Source organism: Fringilla coelebs, assembly GCF_963513975.1.
Source record: "Fringilla coelebs genome assembly, chromosome: 3".
In the NCBI taxonomy this organism is placed as follows: Eukaryota; Metazoa; Chordata; class Aves; order Passeriformes; family Fringillidae; genus Fringilla; species Fringilla coelebs.
The window spans coordinates 99533153-99558089 of NC_140030.1; the positions used below are offsets into that span (position 1 = coordinate 99533153).

Genomic DNA, 24937 nt, shown 5'->3' on the forward strand with positions numbered 1-24937 from the left:
GTACTTCAAGGAATCAGAATATTTCAGGTTGGCAGGGACTTCAGAAGGCCCTTACTGCAACTGCCATCTCAAAGCCAATTTGGCTGTGAGGTCAGACCAAGCCATTCAAAGCTTTACCAAGAAAAATAGAAATATCCAGAAAATATCTACAAACATATATCCAGAAAATCTCTGAAGTACCCAGCCCTTCTGGGCAGCCCGCTCCAATGCTTGACTGTCCTAATGTCATCAAGGTTCTCCTCATGTTCAGTCAGAAAGTTTCATTTCAGTTTGTAAACCTATTCCCCCTGTATGAGGAACATGGCATCATTGTCTTGAAAACTTCCTCATGGGATTCACTTGTTCAAGGGAATTGTTTCCTGTTGTTTGCTCATGAATGACTACCTGTGTTTTGTTTAATTTTAGATAAATCCAGGACAGATCTGGAACAAGTACCTAAGGTATGGCTTCTGTGGACTTGGAGCTGTTGTAAGGCTTTCTCACATGAAGTGTTGGATATATGCATGTACTGTGTTCTTTGTAGAAATTTTGTCCTCACTGATAATTTGGGTTGATTCTCAAGAGGATCTGTGGTGCTCAGAATTTTAAGACAGGATGATTTGCTTTGGTTTTTTTTTTTTACTGTTTCCATGGTCTCAGTTTTTCTCTTAAAGTATAATACAAATACCATCATTTTTTTCATCTTTAAATAAATGAAGTTAAGACCTCAGAGCTGAGCAGAATTAGCCAGTCTAGAAGGAAGGGAAAACTTCCCTTTGTGAATAGTTTGAGAAAAGCTTGGATATTGCCTAGTGTACAACTCAGCATTACGTTTAACTACTTGAATCCGTGATCAGACCTCGCTTGCATATAAGCATGGAGCATACATGATGTGGATTTTTGTGTCAGTTGCAAAAGACACAGCTCCAGATTCCATTTTAGTCTGAATAATTTTTTAGTAGGTACAGTAAGGAGTCAGAGTATTAATATGGTCAGCATCTCTGTGCCAGTCGTGTAGGCTGTGACTTGAGTAGCTGTCGCAGCAGTGTTTAAAGTCCAGGAAACAAGAATGCTTGAGTGTGGTGTGATGATGGAGTCTGCGTTGAACCTTTTAAATACACTTCATTAATAACAGGAAGAGGGTTCTACTGCTTGCCTGTAAGCTCAAGGTTTTGTCAAGTATAAATAATGTTACCAGAGAGAATTTTAGACTAGTAGTTCTCCAGGAGGTGTGGTTAATGTTACATGTTACTGACTCTTCCTGTTCCCATCGCAGTTGCTACATCCAGCCTAGAGGATGTCAGCTTGAGGCTCTGCTCCCTCCCAGGGAACACATGCTGCGCCCTGACAGCCAGTTGGATGATCAGCCTGGTGGGAGCTGTGGCCCCAGGAATGAGCAGATCAGCAGCAGGATGCCCTTGTTAGTGGAGAAGCTTTGCTCAGATCCTTGAGAGGGCCCACCTGCACTTCAAAGCTGCCTGTATTTGCACACTTGGGGTGTTTAGGTCATCTCAGATGGTTGAATCCATATGTAATTTTGGAGCTGTGACTTCCACTTTCAGAAGGATATGACTTTTAAAGTGCATTGGTTGTAAGGTCTGGAGTGAATTTGTCTGCCCAGATAAATGAAAATCTGGATTTTGAAATCGACAAATAAGGTCTCTGTTAGCTTAAAGAGACAGGATATGTGTTTAACTGGGGCAAAAAGTACAGGGGTGAGTGAGGCACATTTATTTCTTTTGTTTTTCTGTTTCAGATTTTTATGAAACCAGATTTTGCCTTGGAAGATTCCTTAACATTTAATGCCGTTTTACCATGGTCTCATTTTAGTACCGCTGGTGGAAAAGGAAATCGTGATGCAGCTTCCTCCAAGTTACTTCAAGAAAAGGTACAACTTTGACACAAGTTATGGTTATCCATCAGTGCTGGTGGATACTGCAAAGGAACTCCATGGCTGCTGCTGTGTAGTGTTTCTTGAGACTTCATTGTGGGCTTTGCTGTCTCTCATTTTACATCAGGCTGCAGATTGTTAGGCAGTCATGCAGGAAGCATCCTACTGAAAGAGAACTTTTTTTCCCTGCTTAGTAAATCTGTCAAATCTGAAAAAAAAGAATCTGTGTATGATGTAACAACTGGCTTTTCACGACAGCTGTAACTTACTGAAACAGCTATATATGGAGAACTTCAGAGGTGTGGAGTAGTTTTCTTAGGAGGAAGAGCAGTCTGTGAGAAGGGAAGGCTGGATTGCACAGGTTGTACACTCTGTCAGACTGTTACTTTCCAACATCTCAGGAAAATTTCAGATTCAAGGCACTGTAGTTTCTATGTTAAAAACAATACTAAATCCTGTGGTGTTTGTGTTTTAGGAGATTCCTCTTACTTTTGTTGTTGTCTGCACTGATCTGTTTTTGCATTTCACAAAGGAGAACATGAAAGCAGAGTGGTTTCTTTCATATTGGAAACAGAAGTCTCTTCTTGGTTGTTTTTATCTTTTTTTGCTAGTTATGTAGTCATAATACAGAAAATCTCACAGTGAGTCAGCTTTACAGTACAAATGCCCATAAAATGCTTTTAGAAAATCTGAGTAGTGAGGTACATTAGGAAAAAATAAGGTACCTTAGGAAAAAATAACATGAGATTGTCTGGAAGGTGTTTCCAAGTTTCTGGGAATTAGTCTTCCTCCTCTCCTGCCAACTCGGGAAGGAGTGACAGGCTCTGCTGGAGGCTAACTCAGAGGTTTTTTAGGTTATCATCCACATCTAAAGTTGGAGGAAGGCTTCTTTGGAGTTTTTTGGGGCAGTTGTTGTCTGAGGATGAAAAAGCAGTGTCTGGCATATGCTGTGAAATTCCCAAAATGTGCCTGGAAGCAGCAAGGACACAAGAAAGGAGTTGTGTTGAAACAGACCCAGAGGCCTCACTGATGCAGAGGAGTGAAAACACTGCTTCATATGACTGAAATGAGTCCACATTTGTTGTTTTACTTTTTAAAGCCTCTGAACTGCACGAGGTTTACACTTACCACATGTAAATATGCACCCTGCTGCTGTAATTGTCCCTAGCTCCAGGCACCATTTTCCAACAGGATTTTGAAAACTTTGTCTTAAGCAAGATCTTTTAGACTGCTGTTGATCTACTTCAAAAATTTCCTCATGGTGTTGTCATCTTTACCTCCTCCCATGTGTTGCCCTACATTGGGACTGGAAGCTTTTTGAAGCAGGTGCTGTTTTCTCTGTTTTTTCTACCTTGTTTTGCATAGTGAAGGGACTTGGAGCATCTGGTTGGTCCAATAACATAAATAATTGTTTGTAATAAGCCCTTTCTCTGATCCCTGTGTCAGAGTCTGTCTTGGCTTTCCCTGTGGCTAGGTGTGTCACCGCAGGTTGATGGAGGATGCTTCTGATTAAATTAGATGTGAACAAAAAAGGTGGGTTTGTATGTTGTATAATTCCCTATTGTATCCATGGGGAGCAGTATGAAAATAACTCCAAGGAGGAGACATTCTCCAGCTGGATTTCCTTTCCATCTCTGGTTGGCCTTTTGAAATTCAGCAGGAGGTTTGAATGCTTGGCACCTCTGAGAAACCAGGTCATCTGAGTATTAACATTCAGATGAGCATCCCAAAGCCTCAGTCCTTTGAGTTTGCATATTCAGCTTAAGCCAAAACACAGAGCTATTACAGTCAAAGAATCAGACCAGCACAGTGGTCTGGTAACTGTTGGACATGGAGAATTTGAATTTCAGGATCTGAACATGTAGGTGTACTCTGTCTCTGGGAATCCCACAGTGCCAGCACACAGGAAATAGGCTTAGTACTAATTCCAGCTGGTTGGCAGAAGTACAACTGCAGCCAGAGATACCCTGGAGATTTTTGTACAAAGAAGGTACTACAGCTTTTTAAATAAGCAGAGCCATTCCAGTGGTGTGTTATCAAATATAGCGGCTGCACCTTTAGCAGCTTCAGTGACCCAAATTTCATAGCTTATCTGCATATATATACTGTTGCTCGCCAGCCAGTATGCAGAGCTGTCTCCTGGTTATTGTCCGTATTCTGTGGCCAGTGTGAAACCATGTGGTACAAAACTTTGGGTATTTTAGATTTATTTGCTTTTCTAACTTTTTATTTTCAAGCAGGAAAGGCATCAAATCAGTCTTCCCTCAGTGATCTTGAGATAATTTAAGAAGTTATTAAACCACGACAACAAAGGGATTTAACTTCTATTAGCAAAATTTCCCTATGATACAATGAGACAAATACTCTGAAAGTGTATTTGTATGGCGATAAAACTTCCAGGTCATAACATTAATGTTGGTTTTTCCTCTTTCCTCCTCTTCCCAGCTGAGCCATTATCTGGACATTGTGGAAGTCAATATTGCTCATCAGATTTCTCTCCGTTCAGAAGCATTTTTTCATGCAATGACCTCTCAGCATGAGTTGCAGGACTACCTCAGGAAAACCTCCCAGGCTGTAAAATTGCTTAGAGAGAAAATCTCTAAAATTGATAAAGTAATGTGTGAAGGATCGCTTCGAGTTTTAAGACTGTCACTCACCAGAAATAACTGTATAAAAGCATACAATAAACTGAAGTTAATGGCTACTGTACACCAAACACAGCCCACAGTACAGTTGCTGCTCTCCACTTCAGAGTATGTTGGAGCTTTGGATTTAATAGCAACAACACAAGAGGTGTTACAGCAAGAGCTTCAAGGTATTCACAGTTTCCGGTAGGTAACCATGTAGGAAATACATAAAATGCAAGCAGAGCTGGAATGTGTTGAGCACATTATGTTGGCTGAAGGGATTTGTTCCACCTTTGTTCATTCATTCTTAGAGGACGTAATACAGACGGTATAAAATGTAAGTGTGGCATAAGCAGTGTGACTAATGCCTTTGCCAGAGATGGGGTGGGGTTTTTTTGGAGTGGAGTGAACTTTTTACATCTAAATGCTTTGTCCTCTGTTCTGGTTTACAGATGTTTTAGGGGTGCAGAGATGAGAGCAAAGCTGTGGCTGGACTTTCATCTTGCATGGCTTGTAGCTGAGGTGTTTTCCGCTTGGGGGTCTGCAATCCTCCTGCAGGCACCCCAGGAATGGGCCCTTGAACCTGTGTCTTTAGTGGCTGACCTGGGCTGGAGTTGTTAAAGGAGCAGGAATATTAACACAGTAGAATCCTTCTACCTGATGTAAAATAAGCTGTCATAAGATACAGATACTTTAAAAGTGGTGCATGCAAAGCTGCCAGTGTGGCATGATGCTGGCAGAAGCAGTGTGTGGTTAAATCAGCTGCAAGGCTTGCATCAGCCAGCTGAGGAGCTGTGTGCTAAGTTTTCTAAGTTGATGCTGGGTGAGGGGTGCTTTGTTTAGAGGTTTTGTGGTTCCTGCAGCCCAGTGATCCACAGCTTTCAGAATGGAAGCATGATTGCTGCTCAGTACCTGCAACATGAATGTTCAGAACTTTATATAGTTACTGCTCTTGTCCATCTCTTCTGGCAAGTACCTAACACGTCTTCTAGCTAGTTTGGAAAAACACTCAATTTGTATGTAGAAAAGTTCTCAGAAAAATGTCCTAGAAAAAGCATTAAAAAAGAAAAAAAAATTAAAAGAGCTAATAAATTATTTAGGTAATGTTGCTGTAAGTGTTTTTGTTAAAAAACCTAGCAACAGACCATCTAAAAAGTGTAAGTTGTCTCTCTTCAGAGGCCTCCGTGCAGTTTATCCTCTTTAGTGTTCCTGCTATCAACCACTTGATTCTGGTGCAGAGCCCTTGACTGAGTCGCCTTTGTATTGACCTTGGTGACAAGTCAGTGCAGTTCTACAGCCCTGTGACAGCATCACTCAGAATCAGCTGTGTTTTGCAGCTGGGTAACCTGTGTGCTCTGTCAGCAGAGAGTGCCATTCTCTTGTCATTGATTGGCATGATGTCCCAAGAATGTGCCATTGTTTCAAAATTACCCTCAGGTGTGGAACATATTTAGATAATCATCTTGTCTGTAAAGAATAATTTCTATGAGTAAAGCTTAGCTGGTTGTTTTGGTAGTTACAGACAGTGATGTGTGTGGGAAATGTCCTCTCTGCTTTGGACAGTAAAGGCTCACAAAGGTGAGTTAAGAGCTACCTAAGTCTTGTACCCCACCAGAAATGCAAATGCAGTTGAGAAGCCCAGCACAGTTTCCAAATCTCACAGTGGCCTGTGTATATAGCTTTTGTGAAGAAATAATATGCAGTGGAAAGATGGAAGTCTTGATAAAATTTCTCAGTAGAATGTTGTGTTTCTAAAAATAAATAAATTTTTTAAAAAGCACATATTCTTCAGATTTTCCTAAAAAAAATCCAAAGGTATCTTCTTGCTTTATTCTGAACAGGAATGATGCAGTTGTCAAGTGAGTTAAATACCCAGTTTATTTAGCAAGATACTTCTAAAGCAATAACACATTTTCTAAATAATTACTATTTTTTTAATAAATATCTGATGAAAAAAACTCCCAACATCTTGTTTTAGTCTTGATATGGCAGCTTGTAGAATTTGGTGTTTTCAATTGAGTCATGTCAGAATCATTCAGTATAAAGCAGTAAGAAAATTACTCAAATCATCAATAAAGTTTTCCCTTGTCATAGTGTATGCAGAGAAAAATGCAGTTTGTTTATAGTTGTAGCAAAAAATTTAAAAATTGTAAAGTTTGTGTGAAGTAATACATTGCTGTCTTTAGTCTGGGTTCATGTCACTAATGATATGTGTCAGTTGTAACTGCTTGCTACTGTAGGATAGAATTAAAGTTTTAGAGCTCTAACCTTTTCAAGTTCACCCTTTTAATTTTACAAAAGAAAGCTGATGTGTTAACTAACTTAAAAATCTGCGAAAACACTTTCTGCATCCTTTTCACAGTCCTTGTTGAGGTGATGGAGATACAGTGCTTTTTGTTTGGTGGGGGGGGTGGGGGGTGGTTTGGTTTTCGGGTTTGTGTTTTGGGGTTTTTTCCCCCCAGGAATGCTGGCAAACCACACTTTTATAGTATTTTATTCAGTAAAAGCTGATGCATGGAAAAATAGTTCTCATTTATGTATTTAAAAAGAAGCTTTACCCTGCAGTCATCATTTTCCATGGTAGAGTTGTCATATTCAGTATTCATTGAAAGGATCTGATGTGTGAGTGGTACCTGTTAAGAGATAATTACCAAGGTGTTTTTCTGGAGTGTGAATTAAGGTTTGACTTGTTCCTGAATGTTTCAGGTTGGAGGGATTTTTGTGGCTGCTAGGAATTAGAGCCTCTTGGACAAAGTGGTGAGGGTAGGTGCTGGGAGCTATTGTTGGATGTTTCCTTAGCTGAGTTTTGAGAGGACAGGTTTTGGTGTGTTTCAGTGCAGTTCAGCACAGAAATAACATACCAAGGAGCATCTTCATGCTTACCTCAGTAAGAGCCTTTGTGTTGTGGCTCCTAGTCCTGCAGTCTCGCAAGTTATAATAATCTTTGGGGTGTTTTCCTGTTGTGTTTGTTCTGAAATGCCCATGATGCAACTGGCTTGGATTTTCTACAGACTATTTTTGCTTAAATTAGATATTTTAAATATGCCTGCTTTGTCCATTCCAATGAATTATTGAACGATTTCAAAAGCAGGTACATCCCTGGTCATCTTGAAATTAAAATAAATAAGTTAATCTGCTCAACTTAAATCCAGCAAGATTCCTGGACTTCAGCTCAGTGCTGGCTATCTGGGTTTCTGCAAGGAGGAGAAACCAGGAGTCATAAGTTATGACAGCAAAGGATTTGGCTACACTGACCCTGCACGAAAGCCATGTTCATCCCCCCCATTTTGTATCTAGGCTTATCTAAAATGTCACAGCTCCACTTAATTCTCATTTGCAAAGTGTCTGTGTTTGTTTGTTTTTGTTAAAGAAAAGGCAGTCTGATTTTTACAGATTCTTGTTCCCAGCTGTTAGTGGAAGTTAAAAAGCCTGGAGTGTTTGACATCTCTGAAATTCACACTTTTAAAGGGTGGTTGACATTTCTGATGTGAGAAGTTCCCTTGTGGTTCTGTATCACAACAGTCTGCAAAATATGGTCTAAAATCTCCCATAATTGGGAAAAATATTTTTCATTTAGAGTAGGATAAAAAATGGCAAATTTAAAAACTCCTGTGTGTTCTATGAAAGCCATCCTGTCATGTGAATTTAATCTGTTATCACATCAAAAGCTCAAATGTTTGAATTAGAAGAACTTGTGGACTGATGATCTGAGGAACTCAACAAGCAAAAGTATTCCTTCCTTTTAACACCTTTATGCTGACAAGCAGTGAGTATTCTTAGTTCTGGTTCACCTCATTGGGCAGAGAGGTACTTGGCACCTTCCAAGAAAAGAAAAAAGCCCTACTTCCAAATTTTATCCTCCATCAATATTCAAGTCCATATGTTTTGGTGTAAGGTGACAGTGCCTCTGAAAAATGCATGATTTCAGTTGCTCTGAAGAGTGAAAGATTGGAGCCTCCCATTAAGCCAGTGTTGATTGCATGGAAATTTCCTGCTGGGTGGTTATTTTCTTCAACTGTGAACTAATGATTCGTTTTCAGGTTGATTATTTAGCTCATATCTCAATGGCTGTTTTTCTTAGGCATCTTGGCTCACAGCTTTGTGAACTGGAAAAACTGATAGATAAAATGATGATTGCAGAGTTTTCAACTTATGCTCGCAATGATTTAAATAGACCCCTAGAAGATGATTGCCAAATTCTAGAAGAGGTATGTCTGTTATTGAAATAAACTGTCTCATGAATATGTTTGCATCTTTAACATACTTAATTAGCACCAACTAATTCTCTCAGGTCTCTAGTAGCAACACTATAATTTTAGACTATTTACCTTCTCATCCACACCTCTCCCCGCCCATTTATTTTTGTGCTTGATAAGATCAAATAATTCTAATTAAACTTTGAACTGCGATCCAGGCCCACTTTATTTTTTCAAATTAATCAGTTCTCTTTTCTGTGATTAAATGTATACTGAGTTCACTTCATGAACCTAAGTATGTAAGTGGAAAAGAACATGGACTCTGATCTACTCGGTTGTAAAATTTAAGTTTTGCAATGAAAGCTGATATTTGCATGTTGTTCTTATTCTGTCTCCCCATGCTTTTATGGGTGCTTATACCGAGCATATGCTTGCCCTGAATGCATGCTTCATTTGCAGTATGTATAGATATATATTCCTCATTCCTCTGAAGATCATAAACATACAAGGATTAGGCTATTGTGTTTGCTTTCTAGCCCAGAAAAGATTTTTCTGGATTTTGCCTGTAGGGCTCTTTATTAATTGCTAGAGCCTATGACCTGTCCAGCCTTGTTTAATCCATTTCATGAGATGTAGTGGTTGGCAGTAGCACTGCAATGCTCCCCTTTCTGCCCTGTGGTTCCTTGCCCTCTGTGCTGCAGTGTGCCAGCCTCTCACTCGGGCTGAGCTTGGTGTCAGTCTTAATCAGGATCAGGAAACTCACTCATGGTTAGAAATATCCACAGGCTTAAGCACTTGTGAATGAGCTCACTTGAGGAATTGGCAGGAAAAGGGGTGGGAGGAAGAGACTCAGCTGGTGTTGTCACAGGGAACTTTTTTGTATAGGCAAAGCCTGGCATTAGTCTGGAGGAATTGGATTGACCTAAGTACTGTTCACTGTGTACTTGATACATGAACTGTCTTACTGCTGTGCAATTTCTTAAAATTGTTTATTGTCTTCACCTTGATATTTTTCATGTGTGGTTTTTTTAATTTTCTTTTTTCTTGATAGGAGAGACTTGTATCTCTAGTATTTGGACTTCTAAAACAAAGGAAGCTAAATTTTTATGAAATATATGGAGATGAAATGATTAATACTGCAAAGAATATAATTAAACAGGTAATACAAACATTTCTAACGTACCTGACAAGCTTTTCTCTACCCCTTGCAAATAATTTTTTTAGTCATTAATAACAGCTCTGATGAAGTTTTTTGGTGACTGATGGCCTCTCAGAGCAGCTGAGCTTGCAGACACTTAAGGGCTCCCTGAAGCACAAAGGTCTTTACAGAGTAATTTTTGGAAGGTGTAGGTAACATACACTCCCTGTTTTTTCTGTAAAATTAACGTTGTTGTGAACTTCCCTTTCTCTTAACACGTGGCTCTCTGAAATAGTAGAGTTGTGTCATAGCACTACATTTCATTAAAACCCACAACAAAACAAACACTCCAAAACCACACTAAAAATCTCTCCTTCCCAGCACACTGTAAAGCAAAACCCTGGAGTTCTTGGTGTAAACACATAAAGGAGAATCAAAGAACTTGCCAGTTTAAACAAATGAATTCCCTGCAAATGGTACAGAAAATATTGGCTTTATGTTAACACAGACCTAGCACAGGCACATGATAAAAGGTTGGAAAATATCCTTGCCTGTTTCTGAGAGAGCAAGATGAGGTAATGGAGAAGGTAGAAGTGCTTACCTTTAAAAAATCCTTAATTTAAGCCCCAAATCCTTTTCTGCATTGGTGTGGTGGTTTGCCATTTAGGGCAGAGTATTTCAAGCCAAAAAACCTTATTGATAAGACCAGCTAAAATCAATAATTGAACAAAATTCAGATTCTTGCTTTGGGGGAAATACAGTGGGTAATTTGGATAGTGACATGATGACTTTTGTTTGCAAAGAGATCTCAGGCTGAACTTAGGGGGTGTGTGTGGTACTTTCAGTTTTACTCATTTTTGTTTTCCCATGAATGTAAAAATACTGTGGAAGAAAGGGGTTTTTTTCCCTAGAGATAGGTGATTTTTTTAGAGTTATGCTCTGATGTGCTGTGAACTCCCTCTGATTTGTATCTCAAAGGCTGGGAGATAGGTGCTGAGCTGGGCATCTCCTGTCCTCATAGGATAGTCTGCAGTTCCCAGCTGCATTGTGGGCTGGGTTGGGAACCTAATTTTTAAAAGTTTGGATTTGGTTTTTTAATACTGTTATTTAAAGATTTTTGTTTTAAGCCAGACTTGTCTGTTCTAATCCCTTTCACATTGTAGCCCCGTGGTTCTGTTGGTCTGGTTGTACAAGGTGGCTAGGCCCATATTGCTAGTAAATTTAAAAAAAAAAAAAGAAAAACACCAGGATAAAGCGGTTCATCTGCCTGGCAGTCTCCACTGGCTTTTCACTTGCCTGTATCAGCAGTCATTAGGAGACTTTTTTTTCCCTTCAGATTCTTAGTTTGATCATATAATAGCACACCCTGTTTTTCTGCTCATTCTCAGTCTCAAAATGCTTTTCGCATTCTGCTGGGAAAATTTTAAGTTGGGTTTTTCAGGTTTTCCCTCTGGTTAATAGTAGACAATGTTTAATCAAATTCCAGTGTAAATTTTTGTTCAATAAGGAAAATAGGCAGGATTTGTGTAATTCCTGTGTGGTTAGTGCAATGCTTTTGTATGGTGGCCCATTGTCTCAACTCTTAGGGGTACTTTTCCTTAATAAAGGAAACTCTTTTCTTGCCACACCTCAAATGTGCTTCCTCTTCAAATGCATTGCTGGGCTGTTTTGGTCAGTGAATTTAAGTAGGTTTTTGTTGCCACGTTTGTAAGCACTGAGCACACTGCATAGTTGAAGAACAAGGTTGTGTTCTTCTTCAGAAGCTTCTGTACTGACCACTATTATTCAGAGCAGAGGTAAAACCCTTGTAGCTTGAGGTGGCAGCCCTCAGTCACCTTTGGGATTGTACAAACTTGCTTAAAGGCAAGATGAGTTCACACTCTACTACTCATCTGTTCAGTTTATTGACTGGCATTTGGGAGAAAAGCCTTTTTTCAGTCTGAGTGGAGTTGATTTGTACCTTGGGCTTACAAGTAATGGGAAAAGAGATGAATGAAATGGCTGTAGAACTGTAGATGTGTTTGGAATGAAAATTGATTATACTGGAGACCTGAAGAAGCTGGCCAGTTTTGTATGCACCAGTTGCTTTGGGTTTTTTTTTTTTTTGGGGGGGGTTGGATTTTTTTGGGGATTTTTTTTTGTGTGTGTTTGTTTTTAGAGAAACAAGTTGTCAAGTGATACAAGTATCTCTTTCTTTTCTTATTTTACTTTTCCTTATTTAACTTGAGGCTTAATGTGTTTGTTATGACACTCAGCAGTGGTTAGAAAGAAGCTAAGATCTTTTTTTGTTTTGTTTTTTTTTCCCCCTTAAAATTTGACAGTGTGTGGTTAATACGGTATCGCAGATAGAAGAAATAGACACAGAAGTGGTTGTTAAGTAAGTATGCAGCCAGATTTTTTTTTTTTTGTGGTGCTGGTGGGTGGGGATAGTATGATTTTTAGCTTAGATAAATTTACTATTCTAATTTTTGCTTAAATTTCTCTATAATTAAGGATTATTTCTTCTCTTGCATCTTAAGACTGCTTTTGTCCACCTCTGGGTGGATATTGTTTTACTTCTCATTCATATTCTAATGTTACCTTAAATTTACCTTTGAAATTAGTACTAAATTCTGTGAATCTCACTACATGAAGCATATATCTCTTGAATACATCTCTACTTGAAAGCATCCCCTGTTGCCATTATCTGGGACTTAGTATTAAAGCATGTCTTGAGTTTAAGTTCCCCACAATCAAGAACAGGAGCTATCCAGAGAGGAGACCAGACAATTTTAGCCCTAGAAATGGTCCGTCAGGAACCTCACCAAGCAAATGCCAGAGCAGAGATGGAGATGGAGCCAGACTCCTATCAGGGTTTGCCCCAAGGGCAGTGGGTGTAATGTGGAAGATGAGAAATTCCAGCTGAATTGTAGTGAGAATGTTTCCCAGAAGGCTGGTCAAACACTGGAACACAGGCCCAGAGAAGCTGTGGAGTCTGTGTTCTGGGACATGGTCAGGCTTTGACTGACCCAGAGCAACCCCGTGTAGTTGGACCTGCCTTGAGCAGGGCTTGGCCAAGGCAGCTCCAGAGGCCCCAGGGGGCCCCTGCCAGCTTCTGTGTTTTCTATGGCTTTATGATTCACTTGACTCAGCAAAGTGTTACCCCAAGATAATAAAAATAGTCCAGCTGAAAAAGCAAAGTGAGTTGCAAAACCTGCATGGAATTCATACCCAGATTGAGAAATGACTGGGCACAGGGTCATTTTTACACATTGGATATTTGATCACCATTCTCAAGTGTTTAGTCTTCTGCTCTTGGGTCCTAACTGTGTATTACAGGGTTTAATTTTTGTTTTGTCAATTATTTTTCTGCCCTTTTGCCACAAACTGCTGACTTGTACGTTCATAGCAGAAATGGTCTCATTGCAATGCTTTGCAAATAGAGCCTTTAAGTGGGCTTAATAACACAGCTTTTTAGTATGTAGGTTTTTTTGTAATTTTTTTTTTCCTCCCACATGGTTTGTGAAAATGTTATTAACCCCATCCCTTGTAGGTAGCACATACTTATCCTAGGGAAGAGAGCATTATGCCCAGGAAAGAGCTAAAGGGTAAATGTGAAGCTTTCATTTTGTGATAGTATGATCTAATCCTATATCCCTCCTTCCCCTCTCCACTTGCATTGTGTTGATCATGACTGTTGTTTAGGTGGTGTCTGTCGCTTGCCAGGTAAAAGTCTACACAGTTTTCCTTATATTTGCAATTCCATTTAAAGCATGTTTTCTTTTCCTTTATGTGCCAGTAGGCATCTTGGCCAGCAAACAATTGCTGTTTGCTGAATACTGCTCTTTTTTTAGGCTTGCAGACCAGATGAGGATGATGAATTTTCCTCAGTGGTTTGATTTACTGAAGAATATTTTTTCAAAATTCACTATCTTCCTCAAGAGAGTAAAGGTAAGACATTAATCTACAAAGAACTTCATACAGTTCAGCCATGAAAGGGAATGAAGTTGCTTTTCCATTTGAAGTCTTAAGATGTTGGTTTTGCTTGTAGACTTCAAACTTCTGATTGAAAGGAGATGTGCATATTGGCATCCAGGGCAAAAATGATTAGTGCTAACAAAGAGAGCAGTGACGAAGAGATAATACCTCTTTTGCTCTATTACTTCTATTCTAAGCTGCTAGGGATTAGGACAGGACTTTTGTATGTGTTAGATTGCTCCAAATGAGGTTTCTTTCACCTCTCAGAAACATCAGATATTGGTTGCCATCAGACAAATGAGTCTGACTCTAAATACTAATTACACAACAAATAAAATCTCTTTCTAGCACAAGCTTTTGGCACCGGGTTTTGGGATGTTTTTTTGTAATAAAAGTTATATTTCATTCTAGGCAACGTTAAATACTATCCGTAGCGTGGTTTTCTTGGTTCTAGACAAGAACCAAAAAAACAGAGACCTGGAGGACACGTTGCAGAAGAACTCTGCTAAGGAGAGCATGGTAGACAGCGAGGTGGCCTACCTGACCCACGAGGGGATGTTCATCAGCGACGCCTTCGGCGACGGGGAGCTCCCGGCCGGAGCAGCCGACTCGGCCTCCCAAAGGAACACCTCCCCCAACAGCGAGCCCTGCAGCAGCGACTCCGTCTCGGAGCCCGAGTGCACCACCGACTCCTCGTCCAGCAAGGAGCACACGTCCTCTTCTGTCACTCCAGGAGGAGTAGAGATGATGTGAGTGAGCACCCTGCCTGTCTCCGCCTGGCAGCGTGGCCGGAACGAGGGGTGAGGTGCAGGCGGTTGTTTCTGGTCACACAGTACAAAAATTACTTTGGAAGAATGTGCTTTTTAGGTAGGTGAAGTGTAGTGGCTCTCCCCCTAGAGACTACCATCAGAGTGTACTGTTATATTTCCATTTTTTTCACCTCTATATGTAGTGGTGCAGGGACTGACTTATGTCACTTCTTCCAGAAAAGAGCCCCTTCTCCATTATTTTTTGGGGGGAGGCTGCTTGTGTAGAGTGCAGGAGAGATGTGAGTCCCTGAAAGACAGATTGTTTGTCATGCCTTAGCAGGCCAGAAGTGTTTCTGTTCCCTGTCCATGTTCCTTATGGTTATTTTTCCTGGGTTTTTTTTTTTTGTTTGCTTGGTTTTTTTAAGATGGCTTCATGGAATACACCTTGATAAATTCTAGAGAAAAATCTTCTGTTTGTCATCACCTATTTGACTTGCATAAATAAATAAATCCATCTGAGTGCTTTGGTTACATAGGCACTGCTGCCCTGAGGTGCTCCAGTCTCCAGAGTTCCGAGCTTCTGGCATCCTTTTATGCACCCTTTATTTGTGGCTGCAAGTCAGACCTATCTTTTGAAAAGAACCAGACATAATGTGTGTGGGACTCGGGCATGAACCACTTCAAAAGCCAGCATGTCTGGATACAGAGTTACATGAAGCAAAACTGAAATACCACTTGTTACCCTTCTGAGAGATGGAAGACAGCAAGTGGCCTGCTCTTGCTGCTTGGTCCTTGAGTGTCTGTACTTATGTGTTGAAACAGCTGTTAGTTTTGATAGAGACCTTCCCCACCAAATGACAATGCTGGCTGAAGGAGATGGATTTTAAATAACTATGCTGTGAATAAAACACAGGCCTTTGTATATCTGAACATCTGTCGTGTGCTGGAGGAGAAATGAGATTTGAAGAGGAGTCCAGGATTACATGGAAGAGCAGGGAAAGGGAAGGGGGTTGGATCCAAACTATTCTGGAGCACTTTGCCAAGTTTGCTAAAAATACACCATCCAGTTAGAGCTTCTGAGGAATAAAGTTGTTTCTGAGGCTGGTTGCATAACTTTGTTCTAAAATGAACTTACTTCGCCACTCTTCTGGTCTTGTTTGCACCTTTGCTCTGTGTTTGGAGCAGGCTAGTAAAAATACACAGAACAATGTTGGCCCAGTTGTTGCTTGTAGTGTTCTGAGTTCTCTTCTGTTGTGCTGTCAGTCCTTGGGCTGGCCCAGAAGATTGTGTTCTTCACTAATGTCATGAACCATGAGCAGCGGAGCTATGCTAAGTGCTGGCCTCAGAACAGTAGACAAGTCATACAAGGTCTTTTAAAAAGCACCACCTTAAGAGCCTGTAGCCTGAAGAGGTAATAGAATGACAGCCTGTAGATTAAGGCTGTGGGGAGTGCAGAGTATCTATTTTAGGCCTTACACTTGCATCAGAAGAAAAGTGCTGTGTTTTATTTGTCATATGCTTGTGATGCTGAAGTCTCACAGGAACTGGGTAAATTTTAACTCAGTAAATTGTTAATTACATTTATTGTATCAGTAATGGCTACATCATGTTTACTCTTAGACCATTAATAGCAATTAGAATGCAAAATCAAAAGAAAGGAAAAGGTTGTGCTGTTATGCATTTCCTTGCTATGAGGGGCTGACAGGACCTTGACAGCAGCTTAGAAGATCCCATCTGTACAAAGTAACTTTGGTGATTAACTGACTGCATTTCACAGTTGCTGCAAGGCTTTTTCCTTCTGTGTGCAAAAATCCTGTTTGCTCCATGAACTGATGCTCAGCCAGCTGGTTCTGTCATTTGTAGGATCGGCGAGGACATGAAACTGACTGACCTGGAGCTGGTCAGGCTGGCAAACAATATCCAAGAGTTACTTTATAACGCCTCTGATATCTGCCACGATCGCTCAGTCAAGTTCCTCATGGCAAGAGCAAAGGTGAGGAGCTTGGGTCAGAACTACTGGTGGTGCCTCATGCTAGTGAGCATTTGCTTCTAGGTTACTGCTTTGATGAGGGTTCTGAAGTGGCATCCATGAAAGGAAACTGTTCTGCTGCCACGGGCTCTGTATGGTAATGCTCAGAGCACACCGGTGTTAACATAAATCATTGCAAGGCAGTGTTGATTTCTTCTACCTGTTTCTTTCTCTTTTTAATATTCTGATTTGCTGTCTTTGATGCTTCAAGCAGAGAATGTGTGTCTGTGACAAGGTAGCAGCTTGCACTGTAGTCTACTCTGTCACGTGTAGGGTTAAATAATGTGCCTCTTCAAACTGTAGTAGCCCTCAGATATGCTGACTAGTTATTTCTGTAAGTCTCTGGATTTTTGTGGTGGTATGTCTCCTTACAATGGTTTTCTTTGCGTGCAGGATGGCTTCCTAGAGAAGCTGAATTCCAACGAGTTCGTTACTCTTTCTCGCTTGATGGAAGGCTTTATCTTGGATACTGAGCAGATCTGTGGCAGGAAAAGCATGTCCTTGAGAGGAGCTCTTCAGAGTCAAGCCAATAGATTTGTAAATAGGTTTCATGAGGAGAGGAAGACAAAACTAAGGTACCTCTGGGTAGACAGTATTTGCCAGGAAGAATTTTATGTATCGTATGCCAGCTGAACACCATCTTTTGTTGCCTAGAACATCAGTAAGCTTGTTATACTTAAAATCAGGAGTGAAAAAACTGTATTAAACCCCAATTATTTCCAGTTGGTTTAGGCTTTTAATGTTTTCATAACTTGATTTCTTCAAACTGGATTGTTCTACAGTTGCCTAAATAAGAACAGTAATGGCTACAGAAAGTACACAAAACTAGCTTTAAAGAGCAGGATTGCTCTGTTTCAGGGGTTTAAGAATAATTCACTTTCAGCTGTTTTCTAAAAAAAAAAACCAAACAAACCCAGACCTCAGAGAAACAGCCTGGCCAGTAACATCCGTCAAGTCTCTTTGCTCTTTATCCATCAAAAGCTGTTAAAATACCAGTATTTATCCTTTATTTCATTGGCAGTGATCTCATAAATAGCTTTATTGCCTGCTGTAGTTTTTGGTCCCCTATGACAGATTGAATGAATTGTGAGATCTCTAGACCAGCACAGTGTTGTTCTGTTTTGCTACTAACAATTGTCAGGCACCTCCTTCTGATGAAGATGACTGACATGACATCTTGGGCCAGTGGTTGTTGTTGAAGTTGTTTTTCAGCATTACAGTCAAGAAATGTCAAGACAAGGTATTTCTTTCTCAGCCTCCTCTCTTTTGTGTTTGTACCAGCCTGCTTTTGGACAATGAGCGCTGGAAGCAAGCTGAAGTTCCTGCCGAGTTCCAGGACCTCGTTGATTCGGTGTCAGATGGCAGAATTTCTCTCCCTGAAAAAAAACCAACAGGTATGTCTTGCAGTCCTGCTGTGAAATGAATTTATTATCTGCAAATTCTGCTGTTGAATGTTGATGGACATATTCTGATGACACGCTGGATCTGTGTTTGCTTGCTATCCTTTGGGGGAATGGGAAGAAAGTTCATAGCTGTTCTCTTATATTTTTCTTTATTTTTTTCTGTTACTGGTGGAAATATATTGTGCTGAAAGATTATCTGTTTATTTTTTGGAAATATTCAGGAGTATTAGCACAGGGAGTGAGCTGCCTTTTTATACAAATATTCCCAGTGTAGAGGCTGCACAAATTCAGTCTTTTCCCACAAGGTACCACTGAGGAATTGCAAGGGACTGAGGAGCACATGCTTGTGCTCAGCCCTCCTTGTGTGAAACAAAGTCTGCTCCTTCCCACTACTTCATCTGCCAGTTCAAATGAAAGGCAGTGTGCCATGTGCCTGCTCATGGAAGGGAAAACTCATGTTCATTTAATTGTTTACCTTGCCACAGAAACCTCATTTGACCTCAGAAAAGTCACTTTTTCCTCCTTCTCCCCCACTTTCCCATGAGCACAGTGGGAATGCTTAATGTGTTCTTACTTTGTGAGGATACTTATCCAACATTGCAGTGATTGGGGGGGAGATGAATAACCAAAAGAGGAAGAAAGCATGCAGAGAGGGGGAGAAGAATGGCAAGAGATTAGAAGGAAGAAAATACAGTGATGTCATGGTGGAGAAGCCCTGATCTCCCAGAAGGAACATAGCAGATAACAGAGAATGTGTTAAAGCAGTAATCACTCCAGTTATGGAACGTGACACCAAAATATGTTTGTTTATTGCTCATAAAATAACCTCCTGCAGCCTGCTTCAAGCAGATAATTTAGCATGAAAACCTGCATCAGTAAGAGCTTCTGTTATGAAGCCTGCGGAAAAAGTGATTTGAAGCTAAAATATTAATATACACAGCAAATCACTTGAGAATGTATAGTAGAAAACTTAGTGGCTTTTTTTGGCTTTCTTCTATTTGTAACCTGTTGTATTTGGAGTTTTTAAGTCCATAATGACTGTGGGACTATGAGATTTTTTTGATCTAAAATCATAGCAGATAATGAAGTAACTTTGTGGGTCATAAAAATTTTGACAGGTGATCAGCTATTTAATAAATACTGTAAAAGAGAGAAGTGCTTGCTACAGAAATGGTGGTTTTTTCAAACAATATCAAGTAAACACTGCATTTTTATAAACAGCATTTTTTGCACTTGTTTTTAGTTCAACTCACTCTTTTTCCTGTCTTACTAAAATATCTAGCTACCGAAGAAAGAAAGCCAGCTGAATTCCTTATTGTTGAAGGACAAAAATATGCAACAGTTGGGTAAGATGCACTCTTTTCTTTTAGCAGGGTTAGTTGGCAAGAACTTTGGAGTTAGAACTGTGATGAATGCTAACAGCTTTAGCAATCTTACTTAAATTAAAAGTCCCTCTCCTTTTCACAGACTAGTTTCTCTTTGGTTCCCAACAGTTACAAAACACTACAAGCTCTTTGCTACATTAAAATTCCATTTTTTTCTCTGAGTGGCTAGGTTCTAATTTATAATTTTATTTGAATGGTTTTTTCCAATTATTTCATGAAAACACACACCTGAAAATACAGGTTTGTCTTCTGAGCACATTGTTATTTCTTGCAATCTAGGTTATCTCTGGCAAAAATTGTAGGCTCGTAGAATGGTTTGGGATGAGAGAGACTTTAAAAGGTCATCTTGTCCTGCAGTGAGCAGGGACACCTTGCCCTTGCTCAGGACCATGACCAACTCAACCTTGAATGCTTCCAGGGTTAGGAGATCCACCACCTCTCTGGGCAGACTGTACCAATGTTCCACCACTCTCATTGTAAAAAATTGCTTCCTTGTGTCTAGTGTGAATCTACCCTGCTTTACTTTAAAACTGTTTGTTGCTCCTTGTCCTGTCACAGTTTGTCCCTGTCTTTCCTATAAGCCCCTGTAAGTACTGAAAGGCTGCAATAAGGTCTCCCCAGAGCCCTCTTCTCTCCAGGCTGGACAGCACCAAAATACCTGAGTCCACCACTGAATGGTTGCTTATCTTATTCAGAATAAGATATGGGCCATCTCAGAGGCTGCATATGCTATTTCTTAGTATCCTGATTGATTTGAATTGGAAAGTGGTTTCTTAAAGCTGCTTATATCAGAGACATTTTCAAATGTGTGATACTCACTTATTTCTTTCATTTAAAAGCATGCTGTGTTTCCAGAGACTGTGAGGCTTTAAGCATTAATTATGCATGAGAGTGTTTTTAGAGAGGGAGTAAAGCCTGGAAGATCCCACTCCCCAGAGTTCTAACATCAATTTGCAGCAACTTAAAAGGTGTGATGTACAGGATGTCTTGGACCAGCTGTCATTTTATGAGTTACTTCATGATGATGTGTCATTGTTCAATTGGAAACAGAATCTAATGGCTGAGAACCTCTGTGCCAGGCAAATGATATCACTGCTGAAGAGCATTTCAGGTCGAGTAGGAGCATTGCTCTAAAGGATAAAATTTGCTTAATATATGATGTGTTTGATAATATACCTCTGCTCACTTGAAGCTTGTTATATTTAGCTCTCTGAAGCAAGTGAGAGTTTCACAGTGCAAATATTTGTTTCATTCCTACACACTTCTACATCCAGTTTCATTGCATCTAATCAAATAAAATGCATTGATCACAAACGCCTCATGTTCAGAAAACATTCTCCACATGTTTATTTTCAGTTGACTTATCTTTTTGCACTCTACTGTCTTAAAGAAGAAAGAGTTAACTTCTTGAAATTTTAAAATATCTACTCTGAACGTTTGATCTTGCGTCAGTTTTCCTGCCTTCTGTGAATTTGAATTCTAAGGAGCATGCTTGTTCTATGGGGAGCCTTCTTAATTCCATCCAGTAGCTCCCAAATTCTCCAGTGCCTGCTGACTTCAGGAGAAATTACAGGTGTTGAGCATCTTTGAATATTTGGTGCTCTTTCTTCACAGCTGCCTTCTCTGTTTGTGACTCCTTAGCATTTATTATGTATTTTTCAGAGATTTTCCTTCATATAAAATACTTCTTCCACACACTACCCTGTGGAGTGGGTATTGGTTGTAACTATCACTATGTAAATCTCCTTTTATGTTTCACTTCTGCTCTACATCAGTTAGTGGATTTATTCAATGCTATAATCTCTAACATTGGGTAGCTTTCTATCAACATGACTGGCCTGTGTTTGACTTTCTCAGCTTCTTTTATGCACTGAGATGACATATTTGGCTGTTTCCTCTCTTTCAGGACAGTATTGCTGCTAATAAGAATAATCCTGGAGTACTGCCAGTGTGTGGATAACATTCCTTCCATCACCACTGACATGCTGACCCGCCTGTCGGATTTACTGAAGGTATGGCTCCAGATGTGCCCCAGTGCAAAGCAGGGGCAGGCAGGGTGCAGAGAACATGTCTTCCTCTCAATAATGCTCATGTGTTGTTGGGATTTCATATAAATTATAAAAATTATCTAGCATCATTGTGTTTGCCACTGTGCCATAAGGAAAGCTTTCAAGCCAAAGGCATTAAAGATGCAATTTGTTGTGGGAATTGACTCTGGCTGTTCACCTGGAATATTGGAAATCCTATCTAGTAGTATTTGACATAACTGCCTGTCCTTCAGGCTGGGTGTAAAATTAATGCTGCTGAAAAACAAAAAGCAATTTGATCCCAGATGCCACAGAAGTACATATATGTATTGAGGAAGGAAACAAGTCCCTTGGTTTTTACAAATAGGTAGAGGTACAGTCTGTAGAAGCATGAAAAATAGTATGGCATGAAGGTTCTGTTGTAAAATGTAAAGGTGATGAAACACCAGGACCTCTTGGTCATTTATTTCTTACTAGAGAAGAGGAAAGCTGGTAAAGCTCAGACACTGCAAGGTAATATAAATAATCAATAATAAAAGGAGCACATTAATGCACCGTAAAACTGTGATATATATATATATATATATATATATATACACACACATAGATACACACATAGATACACACGTATATATGTGTTTATACAGGCTCCAAAGCCTAGCAGCTAATTTATGTCAAGGTTTTCATTTGTATCTTTGCCCCCAAGGTCATATCAGGTATTTGAGTTCTGAACATGAGCATAGTCAATGAAAGATAAACAGATTCAATCTCCAAAAGGATATTTTACATAAGGTGGTGGGCAGGGGAGGGGAAACTCTAGGAGATGGACCTTTAAATATTTGTCCTATTGGTAGTTGGTATTTGAATAACCAGATGCAAGAAGACTGCTCCCTGCAGTTGTCATTCAGAATCATCTACAAATTTTCCCTTTTAAAAGCACTATCCAAGGCAGAGCAGTCTGTCTGAGCCTGCTCCTATTCAAGTCTCCTTCTCCAGCTGCTGCTTCCCTCAGGAATTGCAGGACCTTTTCACAGGTAGAATAGCAGTGGATGCATCAAACTTGGCCAGATTACTTCCCTCACCTTATCTCATTCTAGCTCTGTCATTTGTGGTTTATTTCTTGGTATTCAAGAATCATGTGCAGTTTAATTGCTGTATTTTTTATCTGTCAGCAAGGTGCCATCAATTGAAGAGATGTCAAGAAAAGCTAGAAAAAACAAAAGCTCATTTATTACACTTTGAACAAAACAAAGCTACTCCAGGTGTCCTGGCACTGGCCTTTTTGTTTGTCAGATGTCAGAGCCAGCAAACTTTGAGAGTAGCAAGAGCTAGACTTGATTGTAATGGAAAGTGGAAAGCATTCCCAGGTAATGAAATTCCAGGAAGTTCTGAGCTGGGACTGCAGCCTGAGTGAAATGACACCTGTGTATGGGAGAAATCATGGAATCCTTTAGATTGGAAAAGACCTCTAAGATCAGTCAAGTCCAGTTGTTTACCTAACACTGCCAAGGCCATGTTTACACATCTTTTAAATACTTCCAGGGATGGTGACTCCACCACTCTCCTGGGCAGCCTGTTCTAATGTTTGACAACCCTTTCAGTGAAGAGATTATCCCTACTATCCAAACCCTGGCACAGTTTAAGGCCTCTTGTCCTGTTGTTTGTGGAAGAAGAGACTGACCCCTACCTGACTACACCCTCCTATCCTGGAATTGTAGAAAGCAAAAAGGTCCCCCTGAGCCTCCTTTTCTCCAGGCTGAGCACCCCTGGCTCTCTCAGCAGATCCTTCTCTGGGCACAGTCCAGCACCTCAGTGTTGTGAGAGGCACACATGGCTGGAATTACTGGGGTTGTTCAGGTGGTGCAGACAAGAGAAGGCTCCTGGCTTCCTGCTGGGTGCAGGAATGCTTTCCTCCCAGCAGGCACAAGGAGGAGGTGTTGCTCTGTTCCAGGCTCCCTCCCTGCTCTGTCTGCACCGGGCCACCTGGGAGCAGTCATTGCCACCACAGGCAGGGACAGTACGTGTGGCCAGCACCCTTTACAGACCAAGTTTTTGATGGTTTGCCTCACAGTCAGCACTAACCTGAACTAAATGCCTCAGAGGAGATTAAGCTGTGTGAGATGTGTGGATGGAAAAATCTCAAAAAAATACCAGAAAAAACTCTCAAAATTTGAGGGAAAATTCCCCAAAATTCCAGGAAAACCCACTGAAGTTTGACCAAAAATCCTCCAAGTTTTAGGGAAAAAAAACCCTTAAAAATTCCAGAAAAGCATTGAAAAAATCAAGGGAAAGGGGGCAAAATTCCAGGATAAACATCCCAAAATAACCTCCAGCCAAAATCCACTAAACCCCCCCCCAAATTCCAGAAAAACCACCAAAAAAATTCCTGGAAAAATTGGTAAACATTCCAGGGAAAGCCTTAAAAATCTATTGGAAAAAGCCCCAAAATTCTAGGAAAAGTCTCCAAAGAAATCCAGGAAAACCACACAATATTTGAGGGAAAATATTCTTTAATCATCCAGGAAAAATCCCTCAAAATTCTGGGATAGATCCCCAAAATCTTCATGAAAAAAAATCTCCCAAAAATTTGAGCTTTTGGCTCAGTGATTCTATTCAAAATTCACACAGAGGTGAAAGAAAAGTTGTTACTCCCTGGAGAAGATGAAGTGGATGTGAGGCAGTTTCAGCCCTGCCCTGTCTGTTTTGCCTCTCTCAGATCAGGGGCTGCACGTGGCTCTGGGTCAGCTGTGGGATGAGGTCTGGGTTGCTTTTCCAGCCCTGGGTGCACCATTCTGGCAGCTCAGAGTTGGGGGATGGCTCATGGTGCCTCTGTGGGCCTGCATGTTGGGACTGACACCAGGCAACAGCCAGGAAATTATTTCCCCTTTTTACACAAGGAGGGTTGAAATTTTGGGTTTGTTCTTACGTTATTTTGAAGAAAGACCAGTGAAGCAGAATAATGCCCCTGCCCTCAAAAAGGAGGTCTTTGTGAGGGCAGTTCTCTGTGTTGCTGACACAAGCTGCAGGGCAGCCTTGTCACAATTTCTTCTGCATCTTCAGGTGTATGAGAAAGGGTCAGGTCTCTCTAAGTTTTGCCTCTCAATGCCAACAGACAGTTCTGTTCAAATATGAGCCCAGGGATTTCTGCTGTACTTTCAGTGCAGGAGCTGGGGACAGCAGCAATGGCTTTTCTGCTGCATCACCCAGGCCCAGTCTGGAATATCTGGTGTCTCAAGCTGGATGAGGAAGCAGAATTCCAGTGTAAAACAGAACCTGCTGACAGCAACTGTCTTAATGTCCAGAGGCTTTGTTGGCCTATAACGTCTTTTCTCTGGAAGTAAGTTAGGAAAGTCTCAGCATGAGTTGTCCACTATACCTGGAATTCTTACAGGATTCACTTTTCGTCTTCTGTGCATCGTTTGTTAAATCCAGTATTTCATAGTGTTACAAACATAGGTTCAGTGACCTCAGCAGGAAGGAGTTTCAGTGCCTTCAAGTTTCCTTTAACATCAGCAGTGGAGGTCAAGAGCCTGAGCAGAAACCTTTTGTCTTGATG

At 40.5% G+C, this 24937-nt stretch overlaps 1 protein-coding gene across 2 annotated transcripts in view; it reads left to right on the forward strand.

The window, feature by feature from the left end:
* VPS54 (VPS54 subunit of GARP complex) overlaps positions 1–24937 on the forward strand; it is a 47543-nt gene that overhangs the window by 13777 nt on the left and 8829 nt on the right. Inside the window, exons 6-18 of one of the 2 annotated variants that reach the window (XM_084203188.1) lie at positions 406–440; positions 1736–1867; positions 4316–4701; positions 8579–8705; positions 9745–9852; positions 12153–12208; positions 13665–13761; positions 14200–14537; positions 16401–16530; positions 16960–17141; positions 17848–17960; positions 19252–19315; positions 21261–21366. In XM_084203188.1, coding sequence (XP_084059314.1) covers positions 406–440; positions 1736–1867; positions 4316–4701; positions 8579–8705; positions 9745–9852; positions 12153–12208; positions 13665–13761; positions 14200–14537; positions 16401–16530; positions 16960–17141; positions 17848–17960; positions 19252–19315; positions 21261–21366 — 1874 coding nt within the window. The remainder of the gene's footprint in view (positions 1–405; positions 441–1735; positions 1868–4315; positions 4702–8578; positions 8706–9744; positions 9853–12152; positions 12209–13664; positions 13762–14199; positions 14538–16400; positions 16531–16959; positions 17142–17847; positions 17961–19251; positions 19316–21260; positions 21367–24937) is intronic. The other variant, XM_084203189.1, reaches the window with a different exon arrangement.